The following is a 13,670-nucleotide window of genomic DNA, read 5'->3' on the forward strand; positions in this document are numbered from 1 at the left end:
GTGTGGATCTGTAGTACAACCCCAGCTGTCGCCCCCTCCGTGGTGTGGATCTGTAGTACAGCCCCATCTGTCTCCCCCTCTCTCCTCAGCGGTGTGGATCTGTAGTACAACCCCAGCTGTCGCCCCCTCCGTGGTGTGGATCTGTAGTACAGCCCCATCTGTCTCCCCCTCCCCTCAGCGGTGTGGATCTGTAGTACAGTCCCAGCTGTCTCCCCCTGCTTCCCTCTCCCCCTCCCCTCAGCGGTGTGGATCTGTAGTACAGCCCCAGCTGTCTCTGTGAAGAATCTGGTCATGGACCCAACAGGCTTGTTATTGTTGAGAGTTATGTGTGAACAATCACAATTAAAATGTCCAGTTTAAGGATACAATTCATTCATATGTGTAATGGTCTCATTTAATCAGCACTCTGCTGTCATGAATGTCTTTCTTTTTACGCGTTCAAGATTGCCGAGGTAAACAATTGAGCAGCAAATCACACAACACCGTTATATCTTTTATACATTTTAATCAAGAAAGATAGAAAATAGATGCGCTACAAAAACAGAACAGAAGATTCATATCAAAATAGCAGAAATTAGTTCACTAAGTTTAGCAATGAATAATATTCAGAGAACATCTCAGCTTCAGTGTAAATACTGATTACATGGAAAATAATGCATTCATCTATTGTCTAGAAAGTATTTTATCATTATTTATTTCTTAGTAGACACCCTTATCCAGGGAGACTTACAGCTGTTACAAAATATCACAGTACAGAATTAGAGGGGGGATGGAGGAGAGAGGGAGAGTAGAGAGGGGAGAGTAGAGGGCAGGGTGGAGAGGAGAGAGGGAGGGGAGGAGAGGGATAGTAGAGAGGATGGAGGAGAGAGGGAGAGTAGAGAAGGCAGGGTGGAGAGAGGGAGGGAGTAGAGAGAGGATGGAGGAGAGAGGGAGTGTAGAGAGGGCAGAGAGGAGAGAGGGAGAGTAGAGAAGGCAGGGAGGAGAGAGGGAGAGTAGAGAAGGCAGGGAGGAGAGAGGGAGAGTAGAGAGGGCAGGGAGGAGAGAGGGAGAGTAGAGAGGGCAGGGAGGAGAGAGGGAGAGTAGAAAGGATGGAGGAGAGAGGGAGAGTAGAGAGGATGGAGGAGAGAGGGAGAGTAGAGAAGGCAGGGTGGAGAGAGGGAGAGTAGAGAGGATGGAGGAGAGAGAGGGAGAGTAGAGAAGGCAGGGTGGAGAGAGGGAGAGTAGAGGATGGAAGAGAGTAGAGAGGATGGAGGAGAGAGGGAGAGAGGAGAAGGCAGGGAGGAGAGAGGGAGAGTAGAATGTTTGGCTCCGAATCAGATGTCAATCACACAGTGCATGCATGCGAGTACTGAAAACGTAAATTTAGAAACTGCTGTTAAAACTGCAGAGCTGAAGCTTTCTGGATTTTTGTCTGAGCATAACATAGCCTTGCGAGCCGCTGATCATTTGACTGATGTGCCGAAAGACATTTTTAAGGACTCAAAAGTAGCGCAAAATAGTAGTCTTGGGATTATTATATAAGAGGGAAGAGAAAGAGAAAGAGAGGGCGGGGATTATTATACAAGAGGGAAGAGAGAAAAAGAGGGAGGGGATTATATAAGAGGGAAGAGAGAAAAAGAGAGGGTATTATAATATAAGACGGAAGAGAAAGAAAGAGGGAGGGGATTATTATATAAGACGGAAGAGAAAGAGGAGAGCAGAAGAGGAGAGAAAGAGGGATCTGGAGATGGAGAGGTGGAGGGGAAAGAGAGAGGGAGACGGGAAGGGAGAGTAGGAAAGGGGGTGTAGAGAAATAAAGAGGAGGGGCTCAGGGTAAGAGGGTGGAAGAGAGAGGATTTCTTCTCATCAGCCCAGAAGAGTGCAGAGAGAGTGTCAGTGAAAGTGAAGAGGAGATTGTCTGAGCTGTTTGAATAGGTTTCCTGGTTCAGACAGCAATGTGTGTTTAATCTGCAGCGCTGACAGGGTCACGGGACTCCACCACAAGGTCTGTATTCTCATCCACAGTACAGAAGAATGGATAGAGTTTCTCATTGGGCTTGAACTCTATGTCAGTGAAAGTGTAGATGTGAGATCTGGTCTCCACATTGTAAAAGGAGAGCTGCCCTTCCTCATAATCCAGATACACCCCCAGCTTCTGGGGCTTCAGGCTCCGGGGGAGGGGGGTCTGGGGGTCAGTGAGAGCAGTGAACACATCTCCACTCCTCCTCCACTCCACAGTCCAGTAACCCTGCTGGGGGGTCATGCTGATCCCCCCCTTCCTCTTGGCAGACTGTCTGCTGACTCCTAATCTCCAGTTTGTATTCCCCCCCACCTGCACCTGCCAGTAGCGTCTCTCCGAGGTGAAGCTCTCCCTGCCCAGCACACAGAGCCAGCCATCAAATCTCTTTGGATTGTCAGGGAGATCCTGCCATGTCCCTCCCTTTCTCACTCGTTTCCCCTCCGCAGACAGGATGAGCCGGGGCTGTGCTGTATCAGGGTCCAGAGTCACATCAACTGTGGAGCAGAGAGGAGACATAATAATAATAATAATAATAATAATAATAATAATAATAATAATAATAATAATAATTATTATACAAAAAGGGTTTAAAAAAAAAAAAAATGGCCTAACAGGACATTTTCTTAACCAGCCAAACCACAACCTAAAATAACCTTAAAATGACGTCCAAGACAGATGATGATTATTATTATGATTATGATTATGATTATGATTATTATGATTATTATTATTATATAAAAGAGGAACGAAAGAAAGAAAGAAAGGTGTTGCAGAAGCTGAGCCTCTTACCTCAATTAAAATGAATCTTGAAATAATAATATTTACTAGATATAAATATTAACTAAACCCCGAGATCGCCTCGTACAGTAAAGTCTCTTAAATCGACAGGATGAACTCAAGCTGCAGTTTGGAATCGCAGTTGGAATTGTAGCAGTTCTTCGAATTTCGAACTGTAGCAGTGTTCGGTTGTCATGGAAACCGCAGTGAACGCAATGAGCCGCGAGATACGCGATCCTGAAGAGGGGAGAAGAACAACACAAACTGAAAGTGTGAGAGAAAACCCTGACGGAGGCTCTTCCGTGACCGGCGAGTGAACAAGATCTGGAGCCCAAACATCTTAGCCTTTTCAGACTAGCACACCCGAGCCGAGCCGAGCCGAGCCGGACCCGAGCCGAGCCCCCCAGCGCGGGTGTGTTCACACTGCTGCTCAAAGAAGAAGCTGCCTGTGGAACGTGACATCAGATTCCGCGGACACGCGCGCACAGAGGAGTGCTGTGGATTTGTTTTGTGAATGGATCCCGAGGTCGGACTGTCCCAAACGATAAAGTACCAAAAGATTTCACAGGAATACACAAATATGGGTTTGTGTTTCACATGCTGCTGACTGCAAATACAAACCGAATAATTTCATTTCATATTATTTAAAGTTAGATTAACTACTACTAATAACTTTAAAAAGTTACAGATAGTGTAGCGCCCCCCTCCAAAACACCGTTCAGTAGTTAACCAAGGATAACCCCCTCGGTTATCCCTATAATTAAATTGACTATCTTAAAATAACCAATTAAGTAGAATTAATGACTACGCCAATTTGAAGTTAATATAACTCCAAATAACAGGTTCTTTAAAAATCAAGACAGCACAGTGTGTAAAGTGAGGACAACAAGGTATAAAAACAACAAGAATTTTATTTAAACAAAATATCACAGCTTTTACCTATAGCAGCAGATTAGATAGCAACAACCTTTAAACTATAGCAACAGATTATTAACCAAGAGCAATCCCATCAGACTACAAGCACTAGGATAACTTTTAACAGTCATATCACACCAACACTTCTAAATAAAAAGATAATTCACAGCACAATAACACTTAAATAACAGCCTTCAAAACAAATAGTGGTTTCCACCAACACAATTCCAAACAATAAAACGAACCTTAAATAACACACTTTAAAAAAAACTAAAAATCAGTGGTTTTCATAGAAAAACAAAAAACGTCGTGCAACCTAAAAAAATGCCTAATGCTTAAACACTCCAATAGCCGCTATTTTAGTTAATACACAAGTTGATAAAGTGCAGGTGTGCAATCAACAGTTAACAGACCTTTTATAACTATACATTGTAAACTCATACACAATTACAGTTAGGATAATCAGGACAAAGACGCTACTCTAAAAGTCTAAAACAACCAATAACACAGAAAAGTAGTTCATATACAGCGCTCAGATAATTACATTGAAATTCACAGGATCGTAATTACCAACTCAGAATACAGACAATGCACATTCTTTTGTAATCAAACCCATACAATTGCTACCGACGTCTAAGAGCACGGGGGATACTTCACTGAAACCACTCCAATATAGAGCGGACCAAACTATTCAATATGAATAGTCGTAGTTTACCATTAACTTCTAGCGCCTCAACATTACACTTGCAAAGTTACAATCCTTACCAAACAGTAGTTCCCCGACCCGTGCTCTCAGCTCACAAATCTCTCAAACCCGGTCGCCCTCTCGCTGATTAACCCCACCTGTTTTTATACAGCTGGCCCAGTTACGAATTATCACTGCAATTACTATTGAGACCAGTAGTCTCCCTGGAGTTTAAAGGGACAGTGCAACAGTAAAAATGATAAAAATCACACAATAAAACTCAATCTTATTACATTAAAAAAATAAACAATACATCCATTGCACATCCATTACAATAGTATTTAAAAAATGTCAGTAAACACGTCAGAAAAATAGATTTAAAGCAGGCCTATTAAAAACAAAATCTAAACGAAACATTAAAGAGATTTTTCTGTACAGCTTGTTTTTATACATGCAATGTTAATAGATGGGATTTTTTAAAATGACCGAATTGAATGTGATTTTCAGACACTTTGCGCATTTCCAATATACAGAGCTTATTTCTTTATTTCTTTATTTTCTGTTAAGGTCTGGTTTATAAAGTAACCACAAAATAATATGCGCGATTACTGATCACTTTATTCATTAGAAAAAATGGTAATGCTTTATATTGCGTGGCATAAATTCATATTAAACTGATATTAAATGAATGTTAAATTGCATATTAAATTTACGTTCAATTATTCCTTGTTACTTTCCATTGACATTCAAGTCAGATTAACTGTATTTTCAATAAGGGGAAATTATTACATAATTTCAACGGTAACAAAACGTGATATAAATGGACGTGACGTGCCATTACATTTTCAATCGATATTTGATTAACATTTAGCAAGAAACCAGCTAGTGCACATTTATTAAATATTAATTTAACATTCATTTAATATCAATTGCATATCTATTTAATATTAATTTAACATTCATTTAATATCAATTGCATATCTATTTAATATTAATTTAACATTCATTTAATATCTATTGCATATCTATTTAATATTAATTCATGCCACGCAATATAAAGCGTTGCTGATAAATACATGGAACCCAATTCATGAAGCAGCAGCAGACCTTGCAGTTCACACACTGTAAGGTTTGATTTGTCTCTGTTTGAAATGATCCCTGTCAGCGTTAAACAATTTAAAGGAGAAATACTTTCCAGAAGACACGTCTCTGAATTCAACACATCGGCGCCGGTCGCTGCAGGTCTGTGACCAAGAACTGCGTCCATTAAGACATCAGATTAACTTTTTCTGCGGTCTGACGCTTTTATTGTTATGATCGTTTATTTTTTTAATCCTGTTTTATTATTTTAATTTTTTCACAACACTGTTTCGCGCTGCGGTTTAGTCCTATATTTCTCAATCCCTGTGAAATCTTTTGGTAGACTCTATCGTTTCAGGCAGTACGAGTTAACCGCGCCCCCAGCCTTGCTCAGCACAGAGCCAGTACCAGATATCTCGCGAGGCCAGAGTTTCACGGTTCCGGTTCGGCTCGACAAAATGACCCGTGTGAAACTAGCCGTACCGCGAGGGCTCGGCTCGGCTCTGGTGTGCTCGTGTGAAAAGGCTGTTAGAGAGCCCTGCAGCTACTGAACCGAACCAGCCTGGGGAGCCCCCGACACATCGCCATGCATACCGGCACCAATGCCCTGGGCCAGCGCGGAGACGTGGCCAAAGCAGTGAGGAAGGTGTCAGAGAGAGCCACACAGGAGTTCAGACTCCAGAGTTGTCATTTCCACTGAGCAGACACCCCCCCACACACATCACCAGTAATATCAACGCTGAGATCGTCCGGGGCTGTGCTCTGATGCCCAGCATCCACCTGGCACACCCCCCCACACTGAGCCCCTGGCAGCTGTACGACAGAGTGCACCTCAACCAGGAAGGCGTCCGGGTCTTTGATAAATCCCTCAAGGATACAGCCATGGGCCGCAGCCCAGCCAGCCCCCCCAGCGCAGCATATATCCAGTGAGGAGACCCCCTGGAGCCACAGGACACACACCAGTTAGGAGACCCCCTGGAGCCACAGGACACACACCAGTGAGGAGACTCCCTGGAGCCACAGGACACACACCAGTGAGGAGACCCCCTGGAGCCACAGGACACACACCTGCGAGGAGACCCCCTGGAGCCACAGGACACACACCTGCGAGGAGACCCCCTGGAGCCACAGGACACACACCTGCGAGGAGACCCCCTGGAGCCACAGGACACACACCAGTGAGGAGACCCCCTGGAGCCACAGGACACACACCAGTGAGGAGACCCCCTGGAGCCACAGGACACACACCAGTGAGGAGACCCCCTGGAGCCACAGGACACACACCAGTGAGGAGACCCCCTGGAGCCACAGGACACACACCAGTGAGGAGACCCCCTGGAGCCACAGGACACACACCAGTGAGGAGACCCCCTGGAGCCACAGGACACACACCAGTGAGGAGACCCCCTGGAGCCACAGGACACACACCTGCGAGGGGCCAACCCACCCTCACCCACACAGCACAGCACGACCCAACACTGCCTCAGCCATTTCAACCCGAAGCAGCCCAGACAGGACCAGCCAGACCCAGAGCCCCTCCGCGCACCAACCAGCCGCAGCACCAGCTCAGCTACGCTGGAGCCCTCGCTCAGCCAGCCCCCCCTGCCACCACTGAGCTGGGTGAGATAAAACAGCTCCTCAACACCCTCTGCTCAAGACTGCTGGACTGAGGGACCCACAGCACTCGGGTAGGACACAGGAAACCCTAGTTTACCTGGGAAAATACCAGAAACGAATGGGATATGAATATGAAGAAAAACAATGTGTGTGTGTGTGTGTGTGTGTGTGTGTGTGTGTGTGTGTGTGTGTGTGTATCAGACACAGTATCACTGCACAGACACATCTACATATTTACTTAATGTTGTAATTTGCATTTTGTTTTATTATAAATAATAGAAATTTAAAAGAAAAAAGAGAAAAGATGAGATCTCTTTCAATCAGCTGCTGAACATCCAGGGTCTGTACTCCTCGGTCTTCAGGCTGAAGAACACCGAGTTTGTTCTCAATGTAAATAATATTGATATTATGATCCTATTAGAGACGTGGTGCCGTGCAGATGTGCCACTCACTGTCCCTCAGGCTACAGGGAGATCATAGTGCCCTCCCTGAAACACAGCACAGTCACACACGGCAGGGACTTGGGGGGAATACTAGTGTGGCACAGAGGGGAGCTCGCCCAATCCATCGGCTCAGTTAAACAAGGACAGACACACACGCGGCTTAAACAAAAACGCAGTCCAAGGAGAAACTGACGTTTACCTGAGTGCAGCCTACACCCCTCCCTCTGAATCCTCAAACTACTAGGGCTGGAAGGGTTTAAATGTTTAAACTGTAAACGTGGATTAAAAATATTTTCGTTTGAAATTTGTATTATATGTTTAAACGCAACTTAACAGTAATATATATATATATATATATTATCAAATTATTTTTGCATATTTTCCGCAGATATGTTTCCCTGTCTCTGGTTATCCCCTTTAAGTAAACCTGACCTGTTCTTCCACGTGATCACTCTAAACACGTCTTGTATAAATTAAGGACAGACCCGCTTCCTGCGTTGTTGTGTATCTCCATCGCATTTCTTTTTTTCAGGTCTTATAGGGCTCTATGGAGTCCGTGTTAACGAGAACACGGACGGAATCAAAAGAATATTAACGCGGAATTAAGCGCTGTACGAAAAAAATGCATTTGGCAGAAGAGCATTAAGCTTGAGATTTACATATTTGAAGGGAACATGTGAAACTAATGGTCAGTACAGACAGTGGAGTAACTTTGGTTTCAAATGTGGGTGAATGGGTGGCGGGGGGGCGGTTTCTGTAGCTGTGTTATAAATGAGACGGGGTATTCTGTAAGGGATAAACAACGAGGAGGGATGAGTCAGTGAAAATAATTAATTCATCGTTCGAGTGCGTTAAATAAATGCAGTCATGGAAAATAAATAGAAACATTTTAAGGACTTAGTTAGACAACGCTGTTTTTAACGTCTGTATTACAAGACAAAAAGTACTCCTCACACAGACTGCTATTACAGCCGTCACTTTGAACAATACGATCCCAGTGTTCACACAGAGAAGATTTATGGTAGTGAAACCACGGGCATAGCAGTGATATAGAATTGATCAAGTTCAAAACTGAAAGTTATGAAACACGCCCTTCTGTTTGCTTTGGAGCGCCCCACACTGCACTAAAACAAATAAATAAATACAACCAGTTTTTAAAGTGAACAAAACTATTTTTCAGTACAATTAGATAAAACAATACTTAATCCAATGAAGACGAACGCAAACCAAATGGAAAGAGTAGAAGTCTGTAGGTTTACGGTTTTGTGTTGTTCACCTTGCCCGCGGTGAGAATAAGTTCATTTAAAATTAACTGAATTACATTTTTTTAAAACGGTAAAAACAGAAATCAGAAAAAAGGGAATCAGAACAAAATAACACGAATTCCATAGGGCCCTAGTGTTAGTGCTGTACATTATTTCAGTAAAGTGAATAGCCTGTGTGATTCCATAGGGCCCTAGTGTTAGTACTGTACATTATTTCAGTAAAGTGAATAGCCTGTGTGATTCCATAGGGCCCTAGTGTTAGTACTGTACATTATTTCAGTAAAGTGAATAGCCTGTGTGATTCCATAGGGCCCTAGTGTTAGTACTGTACATTATTTCAGTAAAGTGAATAGCCTGTGTGATTCCATAGGGCCCTAGTGTTAGTACTGTACATTATTTCAGTAAAGTGAATAGCCTGTGTGATTCCATAGGGCCCTAGTGTTAGTGCTGTACATTATTTCAGTAAAGTGAATAGCCTGTGTGATTCCATAGGGCCCTAGTGTTAGTGCTGTACATTATTTCAGTAAAGTGAATAGCCTGTGTGATTCCATAGGGCCCTAGTGTTAGCGCTGTACATTATTTCAGTAAAGTGAATAGCCTGTGTGATTCCATAGGGCCCTAGTGTTAGTACTGTACATTATTTCAGTAAAGTGAATAGCCTGTGTGATTCCATAGGGCCCTAGTGTTAGTACTGTACATTATTTCAGTAAAGTGAATAACCTGTGTGATTCCATAGGGCCCTAGTGTTAGTACTGCACATTATTTCAGTAAAGTGAATAGTCTGTGTGATTAAGGCACCTCACGGCTCCATTCACGCCACAGTAAAACACTGCAACACATTGGAAAAGAAAAACATGGAGCTACTGTTTATTTATTTATAAAAAGAACGGCGAATAAGATGTCTGTTACAAAGTGCGTACACCTTTTTATCTGTCCATATTTTATTGTGTGTTCAACAGGACATCTGCAATTACAGAACAGCTTTTAATTATTCAAGCGAGCTGAACAGAGAAGCCGTGAAAGAGAGGGACGCTGGGAAATGAAGTCTTTATTTTTTTCATGTGAATGCGCAGGCGCCGCTGTGAAGGGGAGGGACGCTGGGAAATGAAGTCTTTATTTTTTCATGTGAATGCTCATGCGCCGTTGTGAAGGGGGGGGGGACGTTGGGAACGAGTATTGTATCAGATAACGGCTTCGATTTTTAATGAAAAAAAATACATCAAGTCTTTTGGTTCTGGACATGTTTTGTTTCCTGCCAACAATATACAAGTGAATTAAACAAAAAATGTAGTCTTGTCACCGTGTTTTAAGTTTAATTTAAATAGAGTTGTTTTTAATGTTTTTTCGATGCTACACACACTTTTTATGGAGCTTCTGGAGAAATGGTACATTGTAAAATCGACTAGGAATGCATTTTTTTATGCTAGTAAAATAGATTACATTTTAGTGCTAACATGTCCTCCTGTATGCTTTTATGTTTACCATTGATACGCACTTTGAATAACAAACCGAGGTTAAAATAGGACTTAAAATAGTGGAAGTAAAATATAAAAATATGAAATGAGTGAAACATTAAATTTATGGCCGTTTAAACGACGGGATTAACAATGGGTTTAAACGTGTAGTCAATTAAACGTAGATTTACAAACTACAATGAGGAATATTTTCATACCCTCCACACAGAGATCAGCCATTTCCAGACCCAGGGAAATTTCAACACCAGAACAGGAACAGAGCCTGACTGTAGAAGCACACAAGGTAACAGCCATGTATTTGGACAAACCCCTCCGTACCTCACACCTACCTCAATCCACAGAAACAACCCTGATTGTATTGTGAACACAAATGGGAGGCAGTTAGTGCATCTCTTTCAAGCCTGGGGTCTGTACATCATTAATGGCAGGATCAGAGGGGACTCTTTAGATAGATTCACATACTGCTCAGCTCTTGGGACTAGCATAGTTGATTACGCCATCACTGACCTGGACCCCTCCTTTATTAATGCATTCACTGTCAGGCCACAAACACCTCTGTCAGACCACAGTCAAATTACTGTGTTCCTACAAAGAACAGCACAGCCCAGTAACACACTAATACAGCCATGCAAGCTGTACCATCTGAACCATACTTAACCATAAATGGGCTCCAAACAGCACAGAGGAATTCGATAAAGCAACTGGCTCTCCTGAAATCACTAACCTTACTGACACCTTCCAAATTATTATATTTGTTAGAATTATTATTAATATAATAATTATGATCATTGTTATTATTTTTGTTGTTATTGTTATTGTAAATATATTGTTCATATGATATGTAATGTAATTGCTTTAGCAATTCTGCTGATGTCTGTCATGCCAATAAAGCAACTTTGAATTCAATTGAATTGAGAAGACGGAGAGATGGGGGAGAGGAGAGGGAGGGAGAGAAGGGAGAGGGTGGCAGAGGGAGGAGAAAGAAGGTAAGAGAGGAGAGAGGCAAGAGGGAGGTAGAGGCTAGAGGGGAGAGGGAGGTAGAGGAGAGAGGATAGAGGGAAGGACAGGAGAGGATAGAGAGGAGAGAGAGGGAGGTAGAGAGGAGAGGAGAGTATGGAGAGGAGAGAGAGAGGGGAGGGTATGATGGAGGGTATAAGGGAGGTAGAGGAGGTGCATTTGCACAAACATAAGTAGGGCTTCGGATTTCTGTTTTTTCACCCTTAGTTTTCTCATCTCCTTAAGAATTTAAGCAATTCGTGCTTCTCAATCACAACTGTACAACTGATTGAATTTTCATTTTTTTTCTACTAAATGGGCTTTTAAATCGTAAGTCTTACTTTTTCATTGCAAAGCAGAAGCGACTCCTCTTTATTAATGTCAATACAGTCACGCACAGCGATTGTAATAAAGTGAGTCCAGCATAAAATACTGTATTGTTCATTCTAGCTTTAATAAAGAGTCTCTTATTAACATGTCGCGATCTCGTTTGCACATCCTGCTTGTAATGAAAATGAAGGCTTGGCTGATTGAAAAGCCCATTTAGTTGTTTCACAGAATGAATCAAGTTTACTATGAACACGTTTCTCAGTTGTGACTGAGAGACACAAACTGCTTCACAGGGATCCGATGAATTCTTAAAGCAGAGTAGAAAAGTCGGGTAAAACACTGACAATCAGAAGCCCAGCCTCGAGTATACACTGGGATATGCATCCCCACTGAGGAGAAGAGGAGAGGAGAGGAGAGAAGGATAGAGGGAGGGGTACACTCATGAGAGGAGAGGTGCAGACAGGCTCCAGATTGTGACACTCTTAATAATGTGTATAAAGAATGTCTGTACCAAGTTTCATTACAATCAGATCAGCAGTTCTCTAGATGCGTGAAGTGTAACATATGGAGCCCTGCAGTGTCTACATGTGATCTTCACTTCACAGTGAGTTCACAATCTGGGGCATTATAACTACACACTTTCTCCTCTCCTTTTCAGTGTTTCCTTTGGGAGGCACAAGAGGCTGGCGTTAGCTGAGCTGGGAGTGCACAGAGATTTAAATGGGGCACAATGTAAATATAGATGTGAACACAGTGAGTGAGACGGGCTCCTCGCTGTTCTTTTACCCGTTTAAGAAAAATACTTGTGACTTGAGTTCTTTTGGTTTAATAAAGTTCTTAATGTTAATATCAGCACATCCTACATCAATATCAATCGACCACTAAAGAAAAAAAAAACATTTCTATATAATTAATACAGTGAGGTCTGTATCAGTTTAGTTCATATTTCTATATAATTAATACAATGAGGTCTGTATCAGTTTAGTTCATATTTCTATATAATTAATACAATGAGGTCTGTATCAGTTTAGTTCATATTTCTATATAATTAATACAATGAGGTCCGTATCAGTTTAGTTCATATTTCTATATAATTAATACATGAGGTCTGTCTCAGTTTAGTTCATATTTCTATATAATTAATACAATGAGGTCTGTATCAGTTTAGTTCATATTTCTATATAATTAATACATGAGGTCTGTCTCAGTTTAGTTCATATTTCTATATAATTAATACAATGAGGTCTGTATCAGTTTAGTTCATATTTCTATATAATTAATACATGAGGTCTGTCTCAGTTTAGTTCATATTTCTATATAATTAATACAATGAGGTCTGTATCAGTTTAGTTTAGTTCAGTGATGAAGGCACGGACGTGCTGAAACGCGTTGTTTGTATAATTTTATATAAATAAAATGAACTGAATTTTGAAGATAACGGGTCATGTCCGTCTCAAATGACATGGTGAGAGTGCGGCCGATAATACACATTTTATACGATATATATATATTGTGAAGTAGCGGGTTATGAGAAACAGCAGGGAGGGGGTTAAAACCTTCCTGCGAGAGAATCATGTGCCTGGGTCGTACTTTTAAAGGGGCAACGAACCCGAGTGAGTGCCGGGCCGTTACTATATATATATATATATATATATATATATATATATCAAAACGCGAGACAGAATACATGTTCTAATATAACTATCAGTAAAACACATCGGATTGACAGTGTTTTCACGTTTTCACATTAGCTCTAAACAAGTTCCTGTGATGTTTTGTTTCTGCGTGCCACTGTAAGTGTCTCCGTCCTTTAAAAATGAAATGCCCGTCTCAGTGACGTCACACGAATAAACAACCAATCAGGCAGTGAAGTTCAACCCCTCCCCTATCCAACGACATGCGTTAACAAGCTGTACTGCAAAGTATGGTGTCCCAGCAAGTGAAAGAAACGAAGTGTGTTTTAATCGTGTTTATCCGATCACGGGCCCAGAATGATACTTCAGTATGATCGTGTTACACCATCACGTCCTTAAATGGTTAATGGCAGTGTCAGAGACAACAACTAGAGTTTCTGAATGTTTAACTAGG

General features: G+C 41.9%; 1 protein-coding gene across 7 annotated transcripts in view; it reads right to left on the reverse strand.

Moving 5' to 3' along the window:
• Nucleotides 1–1,067: 1,067 nt before the first annotated feature.
• Nucleotides 1,068–13,670, reverse strand: part of LOC117965850 (E3 ubiquitin-protein ligase TRIM39-like) — a 121,077-nt gene continuing 108,474 nt past the window's right edge. For all 7 annotated transcript variants that reach the window (XM_059011855.1, XM_059011864.1, XM_059011858.1 and 4 more), the window contains one exon: nt 1,068–2,493. In XM_059011855.1, the coding sequence (XP_058867838.1) occupies nt 1,943–2,493 (551 nt within the window). In that variant the 3' untranslated portion in view covers nt 1,068–1,942. The remainder of the gene's footprint in view (nt 2,494–13,670) is intronic.

This window comes from Acipenser ruthenus, chromosome 43 (assembly GCF_902713425.1).
Source record: "Acipenser ruthenus chromosome 43, fAciRut3.2 maternal haplotype, whole genome shotgun sequence".
NCBI lineage: Eukaryota > Metazoa > Chordata > Actinopteri > Acipenseriformes > Acipenseridae > Acipenser > Acipenser ruthenus.